General features: G+C 48.2%; 1 protein-coding gene across 2 annotated transcripts in view; it reads right to left on the bottom strand.

Annotated features, from left to right (window-relative positions):
* PPARGC1B (PPARG coactivator 1 beta) overlaps positions 1–18,682 on the bottom strand; it is a 110,216-nt gene extending 91,534 nt beyond the window's left edge. For both annotated transcript variants that reach the window (XM_070465632.1, XM_020885376.2), the window contains exon 1: positions 18,285–18,682. In XM_070465632.1, coding sequence (XP_070321733.1) covers positions 18,285–18,362 — 78 coding nt within the window. In that variant the 5' untranslated portion in view covers positions 18,363–18,682. The remainder of the gene's footprint in view (positions 1–18,284) is intronic.
* Between the last annotated feature and the right edge of the window lie 8,915 nt (positions 18,683–27,597).

Raw genomic sequence — 27,597 nt, 5'->3', positions numbered from 1 at the left:
CACAGGCCGGAGGGAGTTGGGTAGCTCTGGTGTTGAATTGCCTGTTGGCCACATGGTACGGTAAGTGCGGTCGCTCTTTTTCCACTTGCTGTGAGCTTTCTTTAAATAATTGCAGACCTCGTGGCTGAGCCAGCAGGAGCTGCGTGTGGAAGACTCCAGGGGCCAGGGCCCATGAGTGGCCATCCTGAGCCTCAGAGAGCACCCACAGCCAAGTCTGCAGTACCCTTGGGGTATCTCAGAGTTCACTAACACCTTCCCTCCTTTCTTAAAATATTTTTTTTGAAGTAAAACAGAGAGGAAAGCTGAAAGGCAGTTTTACAGATAAAAGAATGATTCCAGATAGATAACATAGCACTGTGGGGGGGAAGGGGAAGGAGGAAGAAATTAATTTTAGATATAATCTATCAATAGAGGATTCTGAATAATTTGCTCCTTTAAAAAATCTGGCCTGAAGTTCCTGATTTTCACCCCATCTTTCCACCCCCATGAGTGTCTTATCCAAGTGTTCCGTGATTCACTGGGGAGATTGGAAATCAGGGACTCTCTTGCCTGGAGTTCCTCCTCCGCCTTCTTTTTACAAACCCACACGTTTAAGGCACATGATCTCATGACAAACTTCTTCCAACTTGCAGTTCAAAGACAAGTTGGCACCCGTCACCAGCAAAGGAGCCACCGCCTGGGAAGCTGAGGGCCTGACACTGGCTTTGCCTCCTGGATGGAAGGAAATCACGTGCCCGTCCGAGATGTGACGGTCCCCCAGCTCCGTCTGCCTCCGGTATCCAAACTTCTCCATCTATCCAGCACCTGGCAGTTCTGCTCCAAACAAAATTTACAAAAGCAAGGCAGCCTCCATGACAGAAAAAGGATAAGTCACGGCATGGTAGAGATGGGAAAACTCAAGCCCAGAGAGGAGGCCAGTGGAGAGGGATGAGCAGGACCTGAATCCAGGCCTTCCTCCAGACCCTAAGAACTACGCTCTCACCATAGCACTCTTACCTCTCTCATCTCCAGGACAGCTACAGAATTCTCTAAACTCTTCCCTGACTCGAAGAAGAGTTGCTGGAAATTAAACTTTTCTGGGGGAGTTGCAACTATTGCAAAATCACACTGTGGAAGACTGTTGCAACTCCATAAAGACTGGGGATCATTGCCCCAAGGAGAATTCAAGATAATCTTGGGAATGCAGTCTAGACAAGGCACAGACGTGAATGGCTGAGAGGCCCTTTCCAAAGCCATGCCTTCTTCACCAGGCAGAACTTGGGGGCCACAAATGCCATATTCTTCTCAAATTGAGAAGGTAAGACATTGACCTTATTGGGTAAGACATTTCAATATCCCTGGGTCTCAGGTTCTTCATCTGTAAAATGAAAATGGAAATTGTCATGAGGTTGTAAAATACTATGAGAACTTCCCAGTAATATGCTAAAAGGGATAATAGTAGAAGTGAGATGAGTAATAATAATAATAATTATGGCAATAATTATCACTATCATCATTAAGTTTATTAACAGCTCCTTCTGTAAAGCTACTAGCCTTCTCCCTGTCCATCAAGTAGTCGGTGGCTGTGTGGGGCTGGCCCCACCATGATGGAGATTACTGCCTCATTGGGCAAAAGGACCTTGGTCAGGTCTGCAGGTGAGAAGCTGTGCCCCAGCCTTCTGCCTTCACTCTACACCTAGAGCCGCATAGACCACAGAGTGACAGCACTCACTCCATCCTGCCTGCGAGGCTGGGGGAAGATCTAGTCAACCCCCTCTCCCAAGACCTCCGCACTCCGTCAGAGCAGCCTCCTGCTAGTGGAAATCTTGGTGCTCCTGCTTGTGGTTCTTCTAGACACTTAGCTCATCCTGCATGTTCTTCCCCCTCACAGGAGTCATCCAGCCAGCTCAAAGCCTCCACCAATGAGGAAGGAGTCCATGTCCCCCTGCAGTCACTCACTGCTCATTCACCAGCCACAGGACATGCTGGGCCTTATGACAAGATGGTCTCTCTCTAGGACACCCTCCCCCACTGGTCAGCTAGCTCACTCAGCCTTCTTTCTGCTACACGAGCTGCCTGGACACTCCCTCTGTACTGGCCACCCTCCACAGCCATCTGTGGATCTGTTTTTCCCAGGATGGGAAGCAGGGCTTATTCAAACCTGCAATTGTAGCTTCCTACACAGGGAAAGAAAGAGGTATCAACTGATAATCAACGGTTCTGTAACTCGTGGGGTCTACTGGTTTTTGCCATCCACCTGTCATCAAACCAACCAGTCACTAAATGCCACCGTTATGGAGAAGAACCATCTCCACGCACCGCACTAAGTTCTTCAGACACTATATCATTGAAACCACTCATCAATATACTTACTATCATCCCATTTCACAGTTGAGGAAACTGAGGCTCAGGCAGATTAAGTAATATGCCCTAAGCCACTCAGGTGCTAAATGACAGATTCTGGACTCAGGCCCCAATTCAGAGCTCCAGTCTTAACCACTGTTCTGGTCTGCCTTCCACTGACCCTCACAATCCAGACCCTAGGCTGAGTCCATTACTGGAACCAGCTGACACCTCTCCTCCTCTGGTTGTCCCACAACTGGATCCTTGAAAATTTACTGTGAGGTCACTGAGCAAATAAGAGATGCAGGTTTGATCCCCAGGTCAGGAAGATCTCCAGGAAGAGGGCATGGCAACACACTCCAGTATTCTTGCCTGGACTATCCCTTGGACAGAGGAGCCTGGCAGGCTACAGTCCATGCGGTTGCAAAGAGTTGGACATGACTGAAGCGACTTGGCATGCATGAACTTGAGCAAAAGAGGACTTCTCATTCTGGGGTAGATTCTACATTTCCCTCCTCCCTCTCATGCTTTTGACCTCATTCTCTAGCCCAGGGGTACCCAAACTTCCAAGATCTAATGCCTGATGATCTGAGATGGAACCAATGTAATAATAATAGAAATAAAGTACACAATAAATGTTATGTGCTCGAATCATCCTGAGACCATTATCCCCCTTCCCACTGGTCCATGGAAAAACTGTCTTTCACAAAACCAGTCCCGGGTGCCAAAAAGTTTGGGGACCACTGCTCTTGCCCACTCTGCTCTCCTCACATTTCAATCCACTAAACCGGGCCCACTTTATCTCTAGGGAAACAAGCTTCTAGGAAGGTGGTACTAGTGCTAAAGAACCCACCTGCCAATGCAGGAGATGTAAGAGAGGCAGGTTCCATCCCTGGGTTGGGAAGATCCCTTGGAGGAGGGCATGGCAACCCAGTCCAGTATTCTTGCCTGGAGAATCTCATGCACAGAGGAGCCTGGCAGGCTACAGTCCACAGGGCCACAAAGAGACACAACTAAAGCAATTCAGCACACATGCACAAGATACCATCATTGTCCTCTAGGCTCACCTGCTGCACTGCCTGGTCTGAGACCACCTCCAGAGGTGGGAGACAGCCACATTCCTGCAGGGGGCTGGTCTACACAGTGCATGCCAGGCAGCCACTCCCTTGGCCACCAGGGCAAAGGGCAAGTGCTGGAGGCCTGGGTGCTGCTGGACAGATGCCCGTGGTGACACCCACAAGAGAGGGTGGTGCTGTTGCCCAACCCAAGGAAGAAAGTGGCATGAGGTTACTGGGGCACTGGGGCATGACTCCTTGGGGGCAGGGTACTATTGGGACCCCAGGTGCCTGTGTGTGGCTTGAGCAGCAGAGGAACTAGTCCCCCGGCCTACACTCACCCTCTGAGCCTCAGGCTCCTCATCTGAAGTTTGGGGCTCTATGTCCTGGGATTGTTGGGAGAGTTAAGTGAACTCAGCACCATAGGCAATACAGATTAAAGGCTCAACACAATTCATTCATTCAAGAAACATTCAATGAATGCCAACCATGCATCAGGTCCTAGGCTAGCTTCTGGGGGTGCAGTGGGAACCAGATAGGCAATATCCAGTCATGATGGGGCCATAGGCACTCAATGGGGTGAAAAGTAATAAACAAGAAAGCATCTGGGATGGCTAAATACCTTAAAGAAAAGAGAACATGGTACTGCAACAGAAAGTGGACAGAACAGGAAGATCAGGGAAGGCTTCTCTAAGGAGGTGATGTCTCAGCAAATCTGGAGGAGGTGAGGGGCCCTGGGGAGAGCATTCCTGACAGAGGCAACAGCATATGCAAAGGTCTCACTACACTAGCTGGAAGATTACTCCTGTTATCACTGGAGCCAAACCCTGTCTTCTCCATAGAAGCAGCACATAGAGCTGGGAGGACAACCAACTGGGCATCAGGAGAAGTGGCTTCCAGCTTTACACCATCAGAGGGCCTGGTAGGGCAACCTGCACCAGCCTGTAAATGGGTCTTTAAGGGTCTGTAAGCAGCCTAGGTTCCCCCGAGCTCCCTTCTTTCTCCCTCTTCCAACCCACACCCTGTGCAGTCCTCACAATCCGCACCTCCTGAGTTGCCCAAGAAATGTATGTGTGTGTGGTGGAGGCTCTAGTGGGACAGACAGAGGGATAAAGACAAAGATCTGATTCACTGCAGGATCATTATCAAATCACCCTCTTCGGCTGCACTTGCCCCTCTGTAAAACGGGAAAGCTGTTCAGGTGGTGCTAGTAGGAAAAGAACCTGTTTGCCAGTGCAGGAGACTTAAGAGACGTGGGTTCAATCACTGAGTTGGGAAGATCCCTGGAGGAGAATGGCAACCCACTCCAGTATTCTAGCCTGGAGAATTTCCAAGGACAGAGGAGCCTAGTGGGCTATAGTTCTTAGGGTCGAAGAGAGTGGGACACAACTGAAGTGAATTAGCATGCACATACACTCTCCTCTTGCTATAACATAAGATTAATGTGAAGGTCAAGCAGAAATGCCAGATAAGGGAGCCACCCTGCTTTACACAGGCATCATAAAGGGGCCTTCTATCTGCTTCTGGGTCATTTGTATCCTGTGCTCTGGACTAAGACTGGAAGGACAGAGAAGGGAGGAGACAACAGAGTTCATTCCAGACACTCTACAAATAGTATCTGATTGTTTAGGACCAAAGCAGGGTGTCTATGACAGGGAGCTTTCAAAAAACAGACACTTAAGGGGTTGCTCTCAAAGATCCTCATTCAATAAGTCTGGGATGGCCTCAGACGTATAATTATTATGTTTTTTTAAACTACACTGATGATTCTGATATGCAGTCATGGCTGAGAACTACTGATTAGTTCCACCAACTCTGGCAGGTAGGAGCTATTATTATTCCCATTTGGGAGCTGGCAAACAAGAGCAAAGAGTGGCTAATTCCTTGGGTCACACAGTTAATAGCCATAAAGCTAAGATCTAAAACAGACAGTCAGCTTTCATTCATCACAGGGCTACACAGTTTCTTGAAGCCAATCAGCATGTGCCATAGGCCCTTTCTACTACTCCATGGAGCCTTGGAAATCCAAAAGACAACCTCTCACGTGACAAGATTGCATCAACTTTCAAAGAAACTTTTAGAGCTAGACCAACTCCTTCTTCATCAGCCATTATCAAGAAATAATGTGTGCTCACAATAAGCTTCATTTATAGACAACTTTGAAATTTTTCCTCCTCTTGAGAGACCTGTTTTAGACAGTGACACCAAAATATATTTCACTTTCTTGCTTCCTTGAACAGAGACCATGGATCAGAATATACCTTTCCTCGGGGATGAAACACTGTCTCTACAATGCATTAGCTTTGTACTTTTGCACAGTAATGTATTCAGAATAAGGGGGCTGCTTGCTCAGGCCCCAGTAGCCTTCAGTGCTGAATCCACGTGTTTCTGCCTCTGGTGGAACTGTACTCCGCACCCCACGTTTGCATGGACACACTAACAGAACTGACTTGCTGCTTCTAATGTCCTGAGGCTTGGACAGGACTGCCACGCTTGTGAGAGCTGTGTGTAAACAAGGAGCCAATTGGCCCTAGGCGGGAAGGGTAAGGGGTGATCTTCTACGGAACAGACTGAGTCTCCAGGCGATTCTGAGCAAGGAATGATTGATCTGGCTTGCAGCTAATCCTCTTGGGCTGGAGAGTACAATCCTGGGTTCCTGAATGATCCCTTTACCTCTCTGAATTCCCTCTCTACTTTCTTCCTCCAGAGTGGAGGCCGGACCCAATGGAATAAGCAGCTGGGCAATGGACATGAGGCCCGGTGCAAGGTGTTGGTGTTGGTTTTGGTCTCCCTGGAAGACATAATAACATTTGACCAAATCCCTCCCTGTAGATTCTGGAAGCTCTGAGCCCCTCCCCAGTTGGGCCAGAGCAACAGACTGGATTCCTAATGTGTTTTAACATTCCACAAAGACCTGCCCGCTAGAGGTGTGTTCTGATAGGGGGTTCTGGAGGCTCCAAAAGATGTTTGTCCTTTGATTCCTTTGTGTGCAAGGCTTATCTTGGAGACAAGGGCAGTGGGTTCCTTGTGGGGACTAGCACAATCCTCCTACACCCCCCCCCACCCCCCCCACCCACACATCCTAGCTCCACACACAGAGAAGGGGCTTCTGTGGCCAGGCAAATGACTGGTGACTTTCCTGAAAGATCAAACGGCATGTGTTCATTCATTTAGTAATTCAACAAATATTTATTGGGGGCCTACAGCCCCCAGCCGCTGTCAAGGCATTGGGAGATCTGATGTTGAACCAGCTTGACAAGATCCCTCTCCTTAGGGAGCTCTGGTCCTGACTGGTTAGAGAAGAGAGAACATAAAGAATAAACACATAAAAGTTATCACAGGCTGGGACCAGAGTTCTGCATTTAACAAGGCTCCAGGGAAGGCCCAGAATAAATAGAGGTCTACTCCCCATACAAATCTTCCCACAAAGCAAATTCTCCCTGTGCCCCACCCCACCCCCATCTCTGCTATAGGGACGCCACTCTGAGCCCCCTGCACTCTCTCTTCTCTTCCACTTTTTCTTTCACTTCCAGTGAGCATCCCCCAGCTGAGGCCAAGTTTAGATGCCTCCATCCTGCTGTCCATCACCCCCATTCCAGTCCTTGTTATATGCTCAGCCAGACTGGTCACACTGCAGTGGGTAAGACCATGTGCTCTGAAGCCAGGCAGACCTAGGCTCAAATCCCAGCCTTTCCATTGTCTGTCTGGGTGACTGGAAGCAAGCCACTGAACATCTGGTAGCTTTAGTTTTCTGGTTTGTCATAGCACCGACCTCTCCAAGTAGCTGAGAATCCTTTACCTGACAATGTACCTGAAGGTCCTAGCTTAGTACCTGGCACGTATTACGTGGTCATGAAATGTTAGCTACTTTCTATGCTTACTGTTATTAATAACAATACTAACAAAAACCTTTGCTGATGCCTCACCAGGACATTCAAAACCCTCATAGCCAGTTTCCCCATGTGCTTTGTTTTGGAGTGGCTAAAGAGCAGATATAAACTAATCAGGGTGACAGAATACAAAATGAAGATAGGAGATGCAAATTCTGTCATAGACTATAGGATCTCAGAGCAAAAGGGGAGCAATTCTCAGAGGGGGATTTAGGGGAGGCAGCCCTTGAGGCCTTGAAGGATGCTACTGGAGTTGGGGAGGGGCAACAGATACCCATGGTAGGGGTCCTAGGGGTTGCCAGGTGTAGGAAAGAAACTGCAAAACAATATTAGCACCATAAACTGGAAGTCAGCCTCAGTTTACCCCAGTTTACCCAACTGCAAAGTTGGGTAAATCCCACTTCATGGGGTTCCTCTGAAATTAAATGCTGTTCTTGAAAGGGTTAGCAGTTTTTAACTGTTCTCATTATCATCACTGTTGAAGGATATGGTTGAAGAGGAGGGCAGTCTAGGAACACCAGGATTCATGTTAAAAATAATATATTGTTCTGCTCTTGTGGCAGTGGGTACAGCGTTGCACGGTCAACAGTACTGGAATAACAGATGGACAGATAGATGGATAAATGGGTAAGCGTTTGAGGTCTTGGATGCTGTACTAAGGAACTTGCTTCTGCAGGTCACTGAGGATGAGCCTGCAGATGTTTTGAACAGGGGTTTCTGGGGTCTGGGGTCACTAGCAGCATGGAGGCTGGGCCATCCTCAGTCCCAAAGAACCAGGGCAGGGCCCTCCCCAATGTCCTGGGTACCACACTTCTCTGAGAAGAGCCTGAGACCAGAAATAAGGTTCAAGCAGCCACGTTGCCAAGGCTGTTTGCCATGGCAACATCAGGGAGCCACTCGTGGGCCGGCTGCTGCAACTGCTCAGGGCCTGGTTTCTAACGTCTCCTTGCTCTCCCTCTGCTAAATGACTCTGTTCTGCCAGGCAAGCACAAGGAAAAAACACGGCAGCAGAGCTGCCGGGGAGCATCCATCTCAGCCAAGCAGGGCTCGCCTGGCTGAGTTACCAGACAGTGGGTCCCAGACAGTTGAGTCCCTGCTATGCAGAGCCACCTCTGGCCAAGCAGACAGCAGCCAGGCTGGGCGACATGAAGGCATTCCCTAGTCTGCTCCCTGTCTGCTTCTTCACCTCAAGGTGAGGGCATTGAGCAAGATGGTCTCTAAGACACTCCCAAGCCCCTGAAAGCTCAAGTCTACCTTGGTGTATTTACATAATTACCCCTGTCATCTTCACAGTGGTTTACTATATGTCAGGTGGGTGCTTACTATATGTAAGGCAATGTGGCAGGCACATTTCTCTCCTGCAGTTATCTTAAGAACATACTATAATTATCCCCAATTTTGCATAAGGTAACTGGGGTCAGAGAGGTTAAGACACTTGATGAAGGTCACATAGCTAGTAAATGGTAGAACACAAATTTAAACCCTTGGCAGTTAAACTCCAAAGCCCAGAGCTCTTAATCACGGATATTTCTTCTCCTCTCTTTAAGTAGCATCTAACTGGATTTGCTTTTCGAAAAGTCAGCATGGGAACACTTGGCTAAAGCTGGAGGGGATTCTTCTCCAGTCCCCCCAGAAAGACATAGTGAAGGAAATCATAACATTAGGAACCTCAGGGCTAAGACAGGATCAAGGACCAAGAGTTCAGTGGGAAGATAAATAGCAAGGTCTGAATTATATTTGTCTGTTTTTTAACAATGGCTCCTATATACTGAGCATTTCTAAACACTTTACAGGCATCATCTCAAACAGCCTTTCGTAAAATCCCTTGAAAAAGTGAAAGTGTTAGTTGCTCAGTCCTGTCCGACTCTATAACCCCATGGACTAGCCTGTCAGGCTCCTTTGTCCATGGGATTCTCCAAGCAAAGAATACTGGAGTGGGTAGCCATTTCCTTCTCTAGGGGATCTTCCCGACACAGTGACCAAACCTAGGTCTCCTGCATTGCAGGCAGATTCTTTACCATCTGAGCCACCAGTGAAGCCTGAGTGAAAGTGTTAGTCACCCAGTCGTGTGCGCGACCCCATGGACTGCAGTCTGTCAGGCTCCTCTGTCCAAGGAATTCTTCAGGCAAGAATACTGGAGTGGGTTGCCATTCCCTTCTCCAGAAAACCCCTTAAGTACGTGCTACTATCAGTTCTATTTCTTAGATAAAAGTGCTGAGGCACACACACACAAAAACTCTTGTGCCAAAGGCCACAGGGCTCACCCTGTAAGTACAATCCTAGGATTCAAAGCCCTCTCAGCCACTGAAACAAATAATTAGAGCAAACCTTTGTTTTCTTCCCTAAAAGACAGAGCAGTAATTACAGGCCTTTGGGGATAATTAATCAAAGACTTTGCCATGACTTGTAAAAGTCTCTCTGGTCTCCTACTCTAGACCTGGGGCCCCGGGTGGCAACTCAGGCTCTGCCTTAAAGGAAGGGCAGGGCAGGAGCCCTGGAGTCTTGCTGCCACCAGAGCCTAGCTAGCTATGTGCCTTCAGGCCAGCTTCCTCCTCTCAGCTCTGTCCACTCCCAACCCTGTCTCCCGTAAGGGATGGTCCTGAGCACATAATGAGAAAACCCAAGGTCAATTACATGTTAAAAGCAGAAGCATTACTTTGCCAACAAAGATCTGTATAGCCAAGGCTATGGTGTTTCCAGTAGTCATGTGTGGATGTGAGAGTTGGACCATAAAGAGGGCTGAGTGCTGAAGAACTGATGCTTTTGCACTGCAGTGTTGGAGGAGACTCTTGAGAGTCCCTTGGACTACAAGGAGATCAAACCAGTCAACCCTAAAAGAAACCAATCCTTCATATTCATTGGAAGGACTGATGCTGGAGCTCCAATACTTTGGCCACCTGATGGCGAAGAGCCTACTCATTGGAAAAGACCCTGATGCTGGGAAAGATTGAACACAGGAGGAGAAGGGGACGACAGAGGATGAGATGATTGGATGGCATTACTGACTCAATGGACATGATTTGAGCAAGCTCCGAGAGTTGGTGATAGACAGGGAAGCCTGGTGTGCTGCAGTCCACGGGGTTGAGGAGAGTCAGACTCGACTGAGCCACTGAAAAACAGTCAACTGCAAGAGGAACGGATGAACCCACTGGGGTTTCAGCACAGTGAGAGCTGGAAGAACGTGCAATCTGTCCCAGGAGGTGGTGATCTGTACCCCAGGACTCCACAGTCACCACAAAGCCTGGCCATCTTGGGCAGCAGAGTCTCTCCTCGGACCATCACCCTGTCCCTCCCCCAAAGCCAAGACCCACCCTCCCCTCAAGTTCTGATACCAGAAAAAAAACTAGTCAGGGAGTAAGAGACCTGGGACTCCTCCAGCAAGGTGGCTTCTCCTTCTCTGCCCCAGGGTCCCTTCTGAGAATGGTAGGGGTTGATTTGATGTGCTCCAAGGTCCCTCCCAAGCCGAGGAGAGTGAGCTGCTCAAGAACCCATGTTCAAATCCCAGGTTAGACACTCACTAGCTCCAAGACCCTGTGTGACTGCTTTAACCCCTCCGTGCTTTAAGTTCATCACTTACAAAATGGGGAAAACAGAAGCAATCTCACCATTATTGGAAGAAACCATTGCAACAGAATTCAAAAGTCTCTTCACAGATACACAGTTAACAGCCACAGATGACATGTGGTCTGTGAGTGGACAAACAAGAGTGGCCGCTTGTCAAAAATGGCCAAAGCCGGGTGACAGTGGCATGGATATTCCCGATTCCCTTCCTGCCACTGGCTTTGGCTGTGCATGTTCGCTATTTTCCATCATAAAATGTTTAAAATACAAAGTTCTTTGCAAAGAACCTGACACCTAGTCATATAAAACATTCTTCAGCTCAAAAATTTGCCTACTTAAATGGGTAAACACAAAACCAGACCAGGATAAAAATATGTTTTCTTGCCCTTCCTGAGCTGTCATTCTAGTTATAGGGATAAAAGCACACAGGCATGGCTTTCTCTGGCAACCCAGTGGTTTAGACTTCATGCTTCCATTGCAGGGGACACGAGCTCGATCCCTGGTCAGGGAACTAAGATCCTACATGCTGCACAGAAAATAAAACAAAGCACTAGCAGATAGTAAGTGGCACCCTCCATGTCAGCAGAATAGTGTGCTTCACAGGCTTTCCAGAGTGGTCAAGTGTGAGCAGGGGCTTGAAATGCAGGTAGGCTATGAATATATTAAAATGCTGGGGATGGATGTCTGAAGAGGAACTTTCAGGTCATTCGAACAGATTTTTTTAGTCTGCCTCGTCTGAGCAACATGTGCTCTAAAAAGGCTCATAGTCTAGCTCATTTATTCACCCAGTAAGGATTCTGAATGGCTACTGTGTTCCAGGCATTTGTCTATTCACTATGAGAAAAAAAATGTTTAACAAAGTGAACAAAAATCCATGCCCTCATGGAGCCTAACAACAATCTGGAATGATTTCCTAAACACTTAAGGAGACATGTTACAAGAGATGCACCTATCATTGGGTGCTTCGATGCCATGCATTCTGTTAGGTGCTTTAAATCCATTTGTCCTTTGATTTTCATTGACTCTGTAGTGAAACAGCTTTATCAGGGAAGTACTATTTATCGTTATCTGTACACCTGAGGAAATGGAAGTTCGAAGAAGTCACGTGACCTACCAAAGGTTTCACTGTTGGTAAATCACAGAACCAGGACTCAAACCCAGGCAGGCTGACTTCAGAATGCTCTCTGCTACACATGGGATGGAGCAGTGGTACCTGAATGTGAGATGTCACCAAAATGATGGCGTGGGAGCTGAGTCTTGTGCAGGATGCATAATGGAAATAGTAGAAATTGCAACAGAAGACAGAAAATACCTGCATGCGCCAACACCTCCTGGAAGATTCATGACATAGCCTGGGGCAGGTCAGGATCCCAAAGAGAAAGCACACAGCTTGGGATAAAGTCAGGGGCCTAACTCTTCAACCTCAAGTACCCGAACGCCCTTGCACATGAGGTTAAACTTTAGGTTTTCCTTTAAAAGTACTTGGTGGCTCAGACAGTGAAGAATTCGCCTGCAATGCAGAAGACCGGGGTTCAATCCTTGAGTTGGAAAGATTCCCCTGGAGGAGGGCATGGCAACCCACTCCAGTATTCTTGCCTGAAGAATCCCCATCGACAGAGGAGGCTGGTGGGCTACAGTCCATGGGGTCGCAAAGAGTCAGACATGCCTGAGCAACTAAGCACAGCAGGGAGCCATGCATGATGTGTGAACAACAGGGTGGCATCAGACACGTGCTCTAGGACTGATCTTCCACTGGGGCTGAGGACAACCAGGAGAGGATAAAGTCTGGTGTGATAGTAAATGCAGGAACCCAGCTGTGAATGGACAAGGACCCAGACCGGAAATGAGAGAGAGTAACAGGAAAGTCAATCCAGTCCAATTGATTCCTCATCAGCTGAGTGTCCACAGGATGTAATTGAGGCATTCAACTATGTTGGAGAGGGACAGACAGTAAACAACCCTGCTCATTCTCTTCTAAATGACTTTATTTGGGTTCCCTCCATCCTATCACAAGAACTGTGCTTCCCTTTCTTACAGAGAAAAGATTGCATGGGCAGGAGTTAATTCTATGCTTCTATCCTTGATCTTGCCCTTCGAAAGTGTTTCAGAGACGGATTCCAAGTTTTGTGTACAACAGATGCTCATTTTATCTACATTCTATTATTTAATTTCCAATCCTGAGAGTTAGGGCCTAGTATCCCCATTTCACAGATTGAGAAACAGAGGCTTAGAGAAGTATTTCTGCCTTCTCTCTTGACAATTTGCCTTCATTTGCTCAAGGTGCTGGAAGACAATGAATAGAAAGAGAGTAGTCCCTGTCTTCATGGAACGTGGAATCAAGAGGTCCTGCCCATTGACCATCAATGGACCTTGCCCATTGATACTGGCATTTCCACTTATTCCAAGGTAATGTAGGTAGACCATCTTCAGCAAGTCAATGAGTTTTCTGAAACTGTAAATGGGAATAATAATAAGCTGTAAAATGGGAATAATGGCATCTATACCTTGTTAAATCCTTATGAGAATGATATGTAATAACACAAACAGAAGGCTCAGCAGAGCACACAGCACATAGAGGATGCTCAATAAATGGCATTGATGATGATGATAATGCAGGAGGAGATAGCTATTAATACTGCAATGCTCATGTTAGGGACTCGCTTCCCAGCATAAGCCCCCATTTGCAATGCTTCTTCTGACTCAAACCAGTATTCCTTCTATTGTTCCAGAGAGAGAAGGAAAAGGGTGACTCACATCCTGGCAATGATGAGGCTTCTGGCTAGCCTGCAGCAGCTGGGAAGAGGAGGGCCCCAGGGTGAAGGGGAAACATAAACCCCCAGGGGCCAGTTGCTGGGCCCAGTTGCTGGGCCTTTCCTGGGTTCCACAAGCATCCTGAGCATTAGCACCAGCCAGGGAGCCCCAGTGAAAGTGAACCCTGGGTCTCTGGTAAACAGAGCCAGCAAATGTGTCCCCTTCTACGCTCAGGTGAAAAAGTTAAGTCTTCTGGGTCTCACACAGATGAAGAGTGGGTAAAGGCACCCAGCAAAGGTTGCACTTCAACCTGCCCCATAGATGGCCAGAACTTTGACTTGGAAAAGAAGTTAGCCCTGGTTTCAGGGGCTGTGGAGGCAGCAGCATTCCAGACCAAGCAAGTCAACATCAGTCAAGCCATTTTTTTCCAGTTCTCCATGTGGCAGGTGCTCCTTTGGGTGTTCAGATCCAGTTTTAGAACAACGAGGAAACAGGATACCAACTGAAAAATGGACCAATTTCACTAACACGACATTTCACAGAAACAGACCATAAATGGCCCATAATCATTTGGGGGAAAGCAGCACAAGTCATCAAATAAATGCACATTAAAACAATAAGGTGACAAAATTTATTGATGAATAGACTGGTAAAAATGAAAAACAATTAAAATGCCAAGAGTTTTCTGGGTATGGGTAACTGGGCATTCCCATACAATGCTAGTGTGCAAATTAGCACAATCTTTCTAGAAGGCAATCCAGAAATATGTTTACCAAACGCCTGCATAGTTCCTTTGACAGAGTAATTCATTTCTAGGAATTTAAATGAAGAAAAGAAGACATACGCAGAGATATTCATTTCAGCACAGCTTACAAGAGCAATATATATATATATATATACTACTTAAATGACTAACAAAGGATTGATTAAATACCTTTTGGTTCAACCCTCAATATTACATAACCATTAAGATATTAAGATATTAGGTAGAATACTTGCTGATGTGGAAAGTATATTGTTTGGAGGACAAAAAAAAAGCATGTTAGAATGGTGTGATTCCAAGTTAACAATTACCATACAAAGAATGATTCCATTTTTGTCAAAAAAATATAATCCATAGGAATCAATAGGAAAGAAAAAGTCAGAAAACACATAAAAATTAATGGTGGTTATGTTTGGGTAAGATTACATATTTTCATTTTTTTTCTTTATGCTTGCCAGTTTTTCCGAACAATTCTATTAATAAATATTTTTAAATGATAAGGGGTTGGACTTGATGATTTATAAAGATCCTGCCATCTCTGACAGTGTGCACATCTATGATTGATGTCCCAAGTGTCTTCAAACAACCCATATTTAGTGTGGGCTTACTATGTGGTCTCTGGAGCCTAAGTCACTGCCCACAGCTGCAGCCCTCTGCATTCCTCTCTCCCCATACCCGGCCCAGCTGTCCCCCCAGCCAGCCTGAGAGCGTCCCATGTCTGTCATTTCTGTGCCTAGCCAAGAGCTAAGCAAAGGCGCTCAGCACGGTGACAGGTGACAGAGGGGCACAAAGACATTAAAGGCACCACTCTAGCTCCAGAATCTTACTGGGCCACAGGACTCACACACAAAATGCTTGGTTGTATAACACAGACTAAGACAACCAGAGGCTAGAGAAAGCAGGGCAAGTTGGGCTAGAGAGGCATGCCAGAGGAGAGGGCCACGCAGGGATGGTGGGTGAGGACACTACAGACAGGGGCCTGGAACAAAGAGGAGCCAACACAAAGTCCTTTGGGACACATGCTCCAAACCTTCCCAAGAAACTTTCACAACCCTTAAGCTGTTGAATTTCTGAACTTTGACCTGAATGGGTGTAAGTTAAGTCTCTGCAAGAGAAATCCTCCCTCTATCTAACTCTGGATTAGCTGCCAAAGACAAGTCTTTGGGATAAAGCAGATAAATTACCTTTCTACTCACTCCCCCCGCCGCTTCCAAAGGGGGAGACGGTGGAGGGGAGGGCCAGGGAGGGTCTGGGGGGAGGAGAGGAAGTTACAGGAAGGACCAGACATCTCACATGCAAAGAGTGCTCACCCCCAACCACGGGCCTTGGGCTTCTCTTGCAGGCACCACCAGCCCCATTTGACAGATGGGGGAAAGGAGGCTCGAGGGTTAAAATGGCTTGCTCCGGGGTCACCCAGCCAGAGAGTGGGGAAGGCGACTCCACTCAGGCCTTCTGACTCCAAGTCCAGTGCTATTTCGAGGTAACACACAGGACCTGGAGTCAGGAGCCCTGGGTGGCTCTGTCACCCACTGGCTGCGTGGTCCTGTACCAGCCGTCCAGCCCTCACAGCCTCGATCCCCAACTGTAAAATGAGGAGGCCCGCGAAGACCCGCCCAGGTCCTCTTCCGGCTGGCTCTCGGAGCCTTCTAGGGGCGGCGGCAAAGCTCCCCCTATCAATTACACTTTCCAAGTTGGGACGGCAGAGATCACCCGAAGGGCCTCAGCCCATCACGTGGTTGCATAAAAAAAGCAAAACGTCCCAGATTAACTTCCACTGCACTGCTTCTGCTGATACACGATTACCCAAATTTCTAGTTTCCTTAGGTGAAATTTGCCTGCTGGGTAGGCACTCTGGACGGCTAAAAGGGCAAATGTGAGCCGAAGAACACAGAAGATGGTGTTGAAACCTGGGGTCGTGTCCAAAGTGGTCGAGTTCTTCCTGTGGGTCTCTGAACGAGTATCTGGCTATTTCAAGCCTCCTACATCCTCGTCTTAGTAGAGGGGTTTGCAGACACCCCCAGACAAGCGAGAGGGCCGAGGGCAGAACTTTCGTAGCAGCAACTCGGCCCACCCTGTATCCAGTCTCTCCGGCCCCACGCTGTCGGCTAGAGGAGGGCTGGGGGCTAGGGGACTGTGGGCGCGGCGGTGGTGCCGAGACTGGGATCGGCCTTCGGAGCAGACAGGGACCGGGGGCGAGTGCCGGCGCCCGGTGACTGCCGCTGGAGCTCCACTGCAGTTTCGTCAGAGGTAAAGGTACGCGCCCGGTGTGCGCGGCGTGTGCACACAAACACACACTACCGCGCGCAGACCATTCATCACACTTTTCCCCTGGCCTGGAGAATTTCTGCGCGATCATACGCCACTAGCCCCTGCGGCCCCTGTCCGGAACCCACCCAAACGATCCCGCCACCGACCACGAGGCCCCGCGGCTCCCTGACGCATGGACGTCCGCAGCGATCAGGGACCGGCCTTCTGCGCGTGGCGGGCTTCCTCTCGGCGACACCCCGCCACGCCGCGCGGTTCCAGCAGCCAGCGGGACTCACCACCCAGAGTCCCCCAGAGCTGAACGTCTCGGCTGCTGCGTCCCCTCCAAGTCGCATCTCAACGCAAGGAGTCAGCTAGCAAGCTCTCCCCGCCCACCCGGTCCCATGACAGCTGCTGCCGCCCAAAGACAGGCAGATATAACAAGAAGCAAAGTTTCCCTCTCTCCCCTCCCACATCCCGCCCCCCTCCCCCTCCCTTCCAGTGTTATGCAAAACAAGCCGGCACCGGCGCTCAGACTCCAGGTACCAAACCAGCCCTAGCGAGCCGCGCCCGGTAGAGCCCAGCTGCCCCTCTCTGCCTCCGGCGTGCACCCGCATCCGGGGTCTCATTCGCGGTTCGGCTGCACCCCCAGCCTCCCCGCTACCCGCGCCGGGGTGGCCGTAGAAAAAACCCTAACTACGGGGCCAAACTTTATGCTTGCAACAGGCATGGGGTGGGGAAAACTGGGGAACGGGTAGGGGGCGCGCACTCCCTGTGCAGGCATTTTCCGAGCAGTTTATCCCAGCAGCAACCCCCCCGCCCCCGTTTCCAAGTAACCAGCTTCCTCGCCCCTCCCGGCCCAACGGAGCACCCTCTCCTGTCACGCGCGTGTCGCCAGTGGGTCTCCCAGGCGCAGCCTGATCCCGGTTCGCCGCTTCGCCTTCCCTTCCCCCAGCATCGCCGAGCGCTCAGCAGGGGCCGCGCGCAGCAGGGGTACCCAGGCCCTCCCAGACGGTTCTCCGGCCCCATCCTGCCAGGCTTTCGCCCCCGGGGGCTCCACCGGGTAGCGAAACCAGGAAGGTGCTATCCCCGCCCGCATGTCCACGTGCCCTGCAGACCCCTATGCCTTCAGCGGGCAATTGGCAGGAAACTCCGCGCTGCGGGAGCTTTTGGAGAGCCTCGGGGGGGCTAGCTGTAGAAGACCGCGTACCCGAGACCGGAGGATCAGGGGACTCCGGGGACCGGGACAGGCGCCTGCGCCGGGGCCACAAGTCCACGTGAAAGTACGGCAGCAAGTGCCGGGAGCCTGAGGGCGCGCCTTCTGCACCCAGACCCAGCATGAGGGTCTCCCACACCTGACGCGGCTCAACCTCTTCAAGGAAGCACGGAACCCCCCCCCCCCCCCTCCAGCTCAGCGGTCGGGGGTGTGGGGGTGGGCCGGACTCCAAGCAACCAAGGCTAGACCCTCCCCAGCGGCCGTAGCGACCGCAACGGTCCGGCATGCGTGGTGGGGGGACCTCCAGCTCCCTGTCCCCAGAAAGAAGTGCATTGCAGGGTGCATGGAAGGGGGGCTCTGCAGTCTGGAACCCCCGATCCCCTCAATGCGCCCACCGCTGCCTCCCGGCCTCCGCGGCTGCGGCGGCAGCCCCCGCAGCTCAGCGGCCCTGGCTCCCCGCCCGTGGCCCCTGCTGATCTTACCTGCGTGTCCGCGAGATAGTTGAGGAAGAAGGAGGAGAGCTCCTCATCCAGCAGCGAGCCGCAGTCGTTCCCCGCCATCTTCCAGCCGCGGCTGCAGCGTGCGGCGGAGTCAGCGCCGAGCCGGCCCGGGGGAGGGAGGGAGCGAGCGAGCGAGGGAGGCGGGAGGAGGAGGGCGGCCGGCGGGAGGAGGGAGGGCGGAGCTCAGGCCCCGGCTGCCGCAGGGCCGCTGGCTGCGGGGGCGGGGCCGCGGGGCGCCCGCGCAAGCAGGGGGTCGCGCCCCCACTTCCCTGCGCAGTGTGTGGCTCCGGGATCCTCGCCCGCGGCCCGCGGCCCCCGGCCCAGGAGGAGAGCGCCCGCAGCCGGGTGACTGTACTCAGCCGACAGCCCGATGCCTGCGCAGCAATGCAGGCAGCCCACTGCTCCTGCCGACCGAATCACGTTGCGTTAGCGCTGGGCGGGTCCTTACGAGACAACCTGCTTCGGCACAGCTGGGGAAACTGAGGCCTCAGAAGGCAGAGGACCTCGTTTGAAGCCACAATGTAGTTTAACACAGGAAGACAAAGCCCAGGTCTGACTGCCCTGGAGGCTTGAGTGTCTCGCTGGACTACAGCCAGAGAGGGAGGGATACCATAGGTCAAAGGTGGAGAAATCAAGGAAGGCTCCTCGGAGGGGGAAGCTGTTTTAAAAAATCTTTTCTTTGGAAGATGCGTTGACCCAAATTCTTAACCATCTCTCTCTGTCTTCCTTCACGCTGTACTTCGCCCCCGAAAACTTCAACGCCTTCTCTGACCATGGCCACAGTGCCTTGAAGTGGCCAGCTTCCTGCTGGCCCACTGGCCTCCCCGTTTCTTGGGTAAGCCATCCGACTACGGAGTTCTGTTTCCTGCCCACGGGTATTCACGGAGTAAACCTCTATGCTTCACTGTATCCTTCCCTGCTGCTCCTCGGATTGTCAACTCACTCCCTCTCCTGCCACTTCCATCATTCCCAGCTGCTTTAGCTCTGCAGACCTTTAAAACAGGTAACAGTTGCCATTTTACCGTAGTCACAGGGAAGATTTGATCTTCAGACCTCTTCTACTAGACTTCAAAGACCCATGAAAGCAGGGCCTGAGTTTGTTTTTGCACATGGTATCTCCAGTGCTAGGCACATAGTAGGTTCTTAGTAATGTGTTAACTAAAAATCCCAGAGGATTTAGATCTCTCATTACCATCACCACACATTTCGTAGATAAGAAAACTGCCTAGGGTCAAGAGTGTGCATGGAGTGAGTGCCAGGGCCAGATCCACAGCCCCCAGGCCTCCTGACACCAGCCTTGAACTTTCATCACCATGCCCTGCTGTTTGCCAGCCAGGAGATGAGGGCACCGCCTGGGTAAAGGCAGAAAGGCGGGAAGATTTCAACCTGTTTTATTGGGCCCTCCTGCTCTCCTCCCATCCCAAGCTAGCAAGGGCTGCCCCGCCCTGCCCACCCTCACTGGTTCCCTCCCAGCCGGAGGAGGAAAGGAGTACAGGGAGAGTCCCTAGACACCTGCTCAGACTTGAACACCAGAGCAGGAGTTTCCTTGTTCTCCAGTCCGAGGTTCCCAGAACCAGAGGGTGTGATTTCACTCTTTGGGCTTTAGTTCAGGGCACTTTTAAGGAACAATGGATCCCAAGAGAAAGCCTACATGGAGCTTTGGAGCGATAGCCTGGGAGTCAGCAGTCCCAGGCTCTGGTCCAGCCCATCACATCTCACTCCAATATTGGGCCACGCAGGGAGTTAAGAGCATGGGCCCTCTAGTCAGAGTGCCTGGTTTCGAGCACCTGCAAGTCATTTATTCTCAGGCTTTGGTTTTCTCATCTACATAAATAGGGACCATAGAATTACTTAATAGGGGTGTTATGATGATCCAGGAGCTAACATATGCGAAGTGTTTAGTACAGTACCTGACTTCATGGGGGAAGTGCTAACCTCTCTCTGGTCCTCTGTTTCCTCATCTGTAAAAATGGGGGTGAAATATATGTCCCCCGAAGCCCTGGCCAATGTTATTTTCCTCTCTTCCAGAGCTTATATGCTGCTTATATCTTGAACTCCAATAGGTCTGAATTTGAATCCTGGTACTCACTAGCTTTGTGCTAGTTTACTTAACCTAAGCCTCAGTTTCCACCAGGTAGGTATCTTGAGAAAAGTGGACGGAACAATGCATGTAAAATTAATTACTTGGTTCTATAGCCTGCAAAGAGGAAGTGCTGATTCTCACACTCATCATCATCACTACCGTTACCAGTGTCATCACCTTCAGCACTAAAGACATGTGCTCTCCTGAGGCCATGCTTTTTTGCTGCTGCCTGTAGACATCAGAGCCAGAGCCTCCCAGGACGCTGTTTCCAAGAAGCATCCCTCCCAGATCCAGTCTCACCTCTGATTGGTGTTATGCCCCCTTATAGCCCAAAGGCCATTCTTGGAGGGTCCCCAAGGCTAGCCATCTCCAGCCTTGGCCTGGCAGAGCTGCAGTGCCAGATAGGGCCCCCCAGGGAAGCCCTCAACAGTGCCACCCAAAAGCTTTTGTCTTTAGTTGCCCAGCTACAGGGCCTTTTTTACTAATCCCTTTGTCCTCAGAATAGGCTACTCATTGGCAAGAGACTCAGATGAGAAGGCACCTGACCTGAGATAGCTAACTTCTTTTACAAAAACATCTTATCCCAAGGATTCCTTTATTAAAGGCCACTCAATGGATTCTCAATCTCTTCACATTCTCTGATCCATAAAAGCCCTCAAGAAACCTAATGGGCTATATAATCTTTGCAATTACCATCCCCTCTCTGAGGCTGTTTCCATACCTGTAGAAAACAAAAGAGTTGGGCTAAATCGACCTCTACTGAACCCTCTAGCCCAGATATTATGGGCGTTTATAGGTACCAGCCCAAACTTAGTTTCTCTCTTCTGCGCATGTGCCAGACAACTGAGCTTATTATCATCTCAGATTGTCTTCAACAACCCTGAGTATTTGGCGCTGTGATATCCATTTTATGACTGAGGAAACAAATGCTTAAAAGGGGTTGAAATGATTAGTCCAAGACCAAGCAGTTAGAGACACAGCTGAGATCTGAAGCTAGATCTGTGCATGCTGTAAACCCCAGACCCTTGAAAGGGATTGAGGAAGACTTCACACCAGCACCCCCTCCCAGAACACTGGGATGGTGGCACATTTCCTATTTTATGACTTTCAAGTGAAGGTCAATAATCATGCCAAACTCGAACTTCATGTGGCTCGACTCCTATCTCCTCTGCCTTTTTTTTAATTGGCCTTGCCTCTCCCAAGATTAGTGAAAGTTTGCCTTGCTCATACCCTCGGTGAAGACCAGACTGCTACAGACTGAATGGAAATGCCTTTCCATTGGAATGGAAATTTTCCAATGGAAATGCAGCAAAGTGAATCTGTTTGACTTCAGTATTTAATCACTACCAACAAATGCTCAAAAGTAAAAGCAATCAGTGTTTTCTCCCTTCTGATAATAGGAGAATCCTTTATTCAGATTTTACAGCCATGATTCTCAAACTCTGGAGTCATGACAGATACCTGGTCCCTGTCACCAGAGATTAAAATTCAATAAGTCGACAGTGGGCCCAGGAATCTGCATTTAATAGGCTCCCCTAAATGACTGTGCTGTAGGAAACTACCCATCAGTCAATAGACATCTGATGAGCACCCACTATGTGCCAGCTGGGATGATGTGAACCATAGATAAATCAGTGAACACAACAGCTGCCACCCTGCCCACATTCTATTCAGAACAATTGCTTAGTAAATTTTTGCTAGTGAATGGGGGAGAGGGGACGTGAGTCTTGATCATCACTGAAGTTTCCTGCCAGCCGCCCACAACTCGATGATCCTCTCACCCAGGCCAGGGAGTCTGAAACACCTATTTCCCACCTATTTCTCCAGTCCCAGGAGGCAGGGATTCAAGCCAAGAGGAACTAAGAAGTCACCTGGTTTGTATTGTTAATTTAGAGAGCTGGCTCCATCTCCTATTGAATTGTAGAACTTGAGAACTGTGATGTGTATGTTACCCACCAGCTTCACTGGACACGTAGCAGAACGTGGCCAAAGCTGCACACCCCTTAGGGACAGAGCCAGGACTAGAAGCCGGGGCTCCAGGCTGGATGCATTGTGCTCAGGTGTCTTCACCTTCAGACTTCTCCTCATGGTTGAGCCTGTGGAAGAAACCACCCAGCTGTGTCAGTTGAGGGTCTTAGAATTGGGGACTAGAGCTTTTCGGTTCTTGAAATTCTATCATGGGGGGTGGAGAGGGAGGTGGGAGGGGGGACTGGGATGGGGAATACATGTAAATCCATGGCTAATTCATTTCAATGTATGACAAAAACCACTGCAATGCTGTAAAGTAATTAGCCTCCAACTAATAAAAATAAATGGAAAAAAAAAAAAAAAAAAGAAATTCTATCATGGGACTTCCCTGGTAGTCCAGTGGTTACTGACTCCATGCTTCCACTGCAGGGGGCATAGGTTTGAGGAGGTTCCACATGCCATACAGTGGAGTCAGAATAAAAAAAAGAAAGTCCATCATAAGCAAAGCATTTCTTTATGTTGACCTCTCCTCCCTGTAGGGTCAACTTATAAACTCACCCATACATTTCGGGGATACTTAGCAGATCACTGTCTCTTTTACGCACTACAAATGATGAAAAAGTTTCCCAAATCAGCAGGTGAGGGGCACTAAATAGCTGTTAAGTCACCTATGACTGTTTCCCAGTTTTGCAAGTGCAGGTTTTCATTCCCTTGCCTCTGCCTTGTTAATGACTGTACACAAAGCATGGGAATAATGAAGCGGGGTAGGAATAGAAACACCTGCTTTTTCCTCATCTGTCCACAGAGCAAAAAGATCCTAGACAGGTGTGACAGGTATAATGGTCCCTCACTATACCCATTTGAGAGATGGAGAAACAAAGGTCCAGTGATGTGAATTATTGTTTTTTCACAGAGATGTAAATTCTACTAGGTTATTATATATATATAAAATACATAGATGTATAAAATACATATATGTGTGTATTACATACATAACATAATACAGCAACATTTAAAGAGTTACCTGAATTAAAGGGCAACATCTAAATTTAGTATCTCTAGCAAATAAGGCAAGCAGATGGTAAAAATGCCTGAGTACCTATTGTTTGTGAATATCTTTATGGTCTTATCACTTTGAGATCTTTTTAAGGATCAACCTGTCTGTCCTACCTGACCTAGAATTTTGTGTGGATCAAGTTCACTTACAAAGGACTTTGAACTTCACATTCACTATCCTAAATCATCAATATTGCTCCTTTGGAAACATATCCTAAGGATCTGATTCAAAAACTGGGACTGCTACAGCATAATGTTTGTGTAGATAGATAAATAGATACATAGATTCAATAAATATTTTTAGAACCTTGCCAGATGCTAGGCACTGTGCTACAGGGCCACAAATGGTAAGCATAATATAATCTTTGCTCTCTTGTAACTCATAGCTCTGATCTCCACAATATGCAGGGGAGAGACTAGTCAACATGCAGTTTGCTAGGGTGTAGTAAGTCCTTTTTTAAAAAAAGATTATTTATTTCTGAGTGCACCAGGTCTTGTTGCTGCACTCGGGCTTTCTCTAGTTGCAGTTCGAGCGGGGGCTACTCTCTGGTTGTGGTACTCAGGCTTCTCATTGCAGTGACTTCTTTTGTTGCAGAGCACAGGCTCTAGGCACATGGGCTTCAGTAGTTGTGGCATGTGGACTCAGTAATTGCCATTTGTGGGCTCTAGAGCACAGGCTCAATAGTTGTGGGGCATGGGCTTAGTTGCCCGATGGCATGTGGAATCTTCCTGGATCACGGATCAAACCCATGTCCTCTGCATTGGCAGGCGGATTCTTAACCACTGGACCACCAGGAAAGCCCTGTAATAAGCTCTTTCATGGAGGAAGCTGGGGGGCTGAAAGCTGAGTGGGGCTGGGAGAAAAGCCTGTGGGAGAGGTGGGATCCTGAGCCAAGACAATGCAAGTAGTAGGAGGGATCTGGAAGAGTGAATGGGCAGAGGCCAATTTAGAGTGGGAATCACTAGGTTTTTGTCATAGATAAGAAATAATGGGCTGATTACAGGGAAGAGTCAGGACTTTCAGGTTCTGGCTTCAGTGGATGATGAGTCTTAGAGAAGAGGCAGCTCATAAGGGTTCTCCTGAGTATTTTCAGATAACTGTGGGACAAGAGGAGACATACAGGGGGAGCACACTGATACCAAGCAAAAAATTGGTAAGAACCTCAGCATCTAGTAAAGAGCAGTTCAATTCCACACCTAGTTACAGACAGTAGACAAAAGCTCACACATGTGTACAGAGAACTGTGTTCAAGGGTGTTCATTGCAGTATTGTTAATTATGGTAAAAAAAAAAATACAGGTTACAGGAAAAAATGAACTGTGTGGTGAGATCACACAATGGAATATTAGACAATTGTGAAAATCAATAACAGCTGCATGAATCCACAAAGACAAATCACGAAAGCAATGAGTGAGATAAACAGGCAGCCTAAGGATATATGCAGTATTATACTATGCATGTAATATTTTTAAATATGAAAAATAACACTCCATTGCATTGGCCAGTACATATATATGAAGTAAAAGCATAAACATAGAACAGCAAAGGCACAGCTCATTTCAGGAAAGTGAGAGGAGACGGGGGACCCAGGGCTGGCTTTATGGGTGAGCCACCTCACTCATGCAGTCACACTGGCCTTGCACGTGGTTAATTACTCTGCTGCTGCTGACTTGAAATTCATGATGATTTTAAATAAGGGTTCCTGCATTTCATTTTGCACCAGACCCTGTAAGTTATGTAGCTTCTCCTGGTGGGATTAGAGTACATTGTATGTAAGAGAGCTCCAGTTGTACCTGTGATCTTGTTTTTAATCTCAAAAATATTTTAAAAGTATCAGTATTTGTTAAATCTGTGTAGTGTATTATTCCTTGTGCTTTTCTGTATGTTCAAAATATTTGATAATTCAAAAACAATGAAAATACTCTGCAGAAGGTAGAAAGCTATATGGAAAATGTACAGGAAAATATGTATAACATTAAGTGAAATAGTGTTATAAAAATGTTTATAAAGTGATTGTAGTTGTATGCATAAATGTACATGTAAAGTGTATATGTTAGAGTGACATAAGGAGTGTGAACAAACAAAACATGATGAGGATGGCGGAAATAATTTTTTTTCATATTTTCATTTGTGTTTTGTTACAATTTTGTTTTTATAATAAATAAAATGTAACTTGCCATCTATGTTATTTAAGTAGCCTATTTGCATTGTAACAGGGACATTTCAGAGACTTAAGATCTCAACATAAAGGAGTAGCTATGATGGAACTGGTAGGACACCCTCCCTAAAATGAGCTTTGAACTGGATGTCAGTTTGGAGTCCAACTTGGGCACCGAAAACTCACGTTTGGATAAACCTCTTCATGCTGAGACTCAGATTCCCCGTCTGCACAACAATGGGCTTGGACTGGGTGGGCTATCCAAAACACGCCTTGGATGGGTGTCTCCCCCAAGGCCAGTGCCCTGACTGTGAGATGCTCTGATTCCCTCTCCCCTTTGCAGGGGAAATCATTCAGGCCACGTGTAGTTTGGCAGCAGAGACTGTTGGAGTCAGGATCCTGAGCGGAGAATCCAGGTCAGTAGGCCACCCTAGGAGCATTTTATATCGGGTGGAAGCTCTTTGGCTCCTGGAGCAGCCAGAACTTCAGAGTCCCCGGGGAACGGGGCGTGGCCTCACAGGCAGCGGAAGGTATAGAGGATATAGTGTGGCATCATGGGTGCCGCAGAGCATCCTGGGTACAGCATGATGGACGCAGACCTGTGATCTTCAGCTTCTCTGAAGAATACTGGCAGACAACTCCAAAGACAAAATATCAGTTGAAAGGGAATATTCCACCTTCTGTCAGAGTTATTATTTATCATTGTAATTTTTTTTTTTTTTAATTTTTGACCTCGCCCTCTGACATGTAAGGATCTCAGTGCCCCAACCAGGGATCAAACCCACACCCCCTGCGTTGAAAATGCGGAGTCTTAACCACAGACCACCAGGCAAGTCCTCCACTACAAATTATTTTAAATTATGTGTGATACAATTATTTTATCCTTGTGTAAAAAACGCAAGCAAGAGACTTCCCTGGTGATCCAATAGCTAAGACTCCATACTCCCAGTGCAGGGTGCCCCAAGTTCAATCCCTGGTCAGGGAACTAGATCCCATATGCTGCAATTAAGAGTTCACATGCTGCAACCGAAGACCCAAGGCAGCCAAATAAATAAGTAAAATGAATATTTTTAAAAAACAAAAAATGTAAACAATACAAAGAAAAGACAAGCTTCTATGATCACCTTCACCCAATATCACTCCTTCCCCATAGGTGCCCACTGTTACTGTTTCATGAATTGCCTTACAGAAAAAAGATTTTTCTTTGCTTTTTATACATAAAAAACCTAGAAACCCTCAAAGTTTCAATTGAGACTTTTAAATAAAAATGGAATCCTACTATAATTACTATTTTGTAATTTCCTTCTTAATATGTCTTAGAGGTCTTTCCATATCAGTTCATACAGATCTACCTATTTCTTCAAACTGTTGTTCAGTCGCTAAGTCATGTCCAATTCTTTGCAACCCCATGAAGTGCAGCATTTCATGCCAGGCTTCCCTGTCCTTCACTATCTCCTAGAGTTTGCTCAAACTCATGTCCATTGAGTCAGTGATGCCATCCAACCATCTCATCCTCTGTCGCCCCCTCCTCCTCCTGCCCTCAATCTGTCCCACCATCAGGGTCTTTTCCGATGAGTCAGCCCTTTGCATCAGGTGGCCAAAGTATTGGAGCTTCAGCTTCAGCATCAGTCCTTCCAATGAATATTCAGAGTTGATTTCCTTTAGGATTGACTGATTTGATCTCCTTGCTGTCCCAGGGGCTCTTAAGAATCTCCAGCACCACAATTCGAAAACATCAATTCTTCAGCGATCAGCCTTCTTTATGGTCCAACTCTCACATCCATACATGACTACTAGAAACACCATAATTTTGACTATATGGATCTTTATCAGCAAAGTGATGTCTCTGCTTTTTAATACGCTATCTAGGTCTGTCATAGCTTTTCTTCCAAGGAGCAAGTGTCTTTTAATTCTTTCAAATTGCTGCATGGCTCTCCCCAGGGTGAATATGCCATGGATTTGATTTGTAACTGTTGGTGCATCATGTTTCTAGACTTATGTTCTTCAGGTGGTTATATGGCCCTAGTTAT

Source organism: Odocoileus virginianus, chromosome 3, assembly GCF_023699985.2.
Source record: "Odocoileus virginianus isolate 20LAN1187 ecotype Illinois chromosome 3, Ovbor_1.2, whole genome shotgun sequence".
Classification (NCBI taxonomy): domain Eukaryota; kingdom Metazoa; phylum Chordata; class Mammalia; order Artiodactyla; family Cervidae; genus Odocoileus; species Odocoileus virginianus.
The sequence above is the reverse complement of the archived record's forward strand: the minus strand, read 5'-3'. Positions and strand labels throughout refer to the sequence as shown.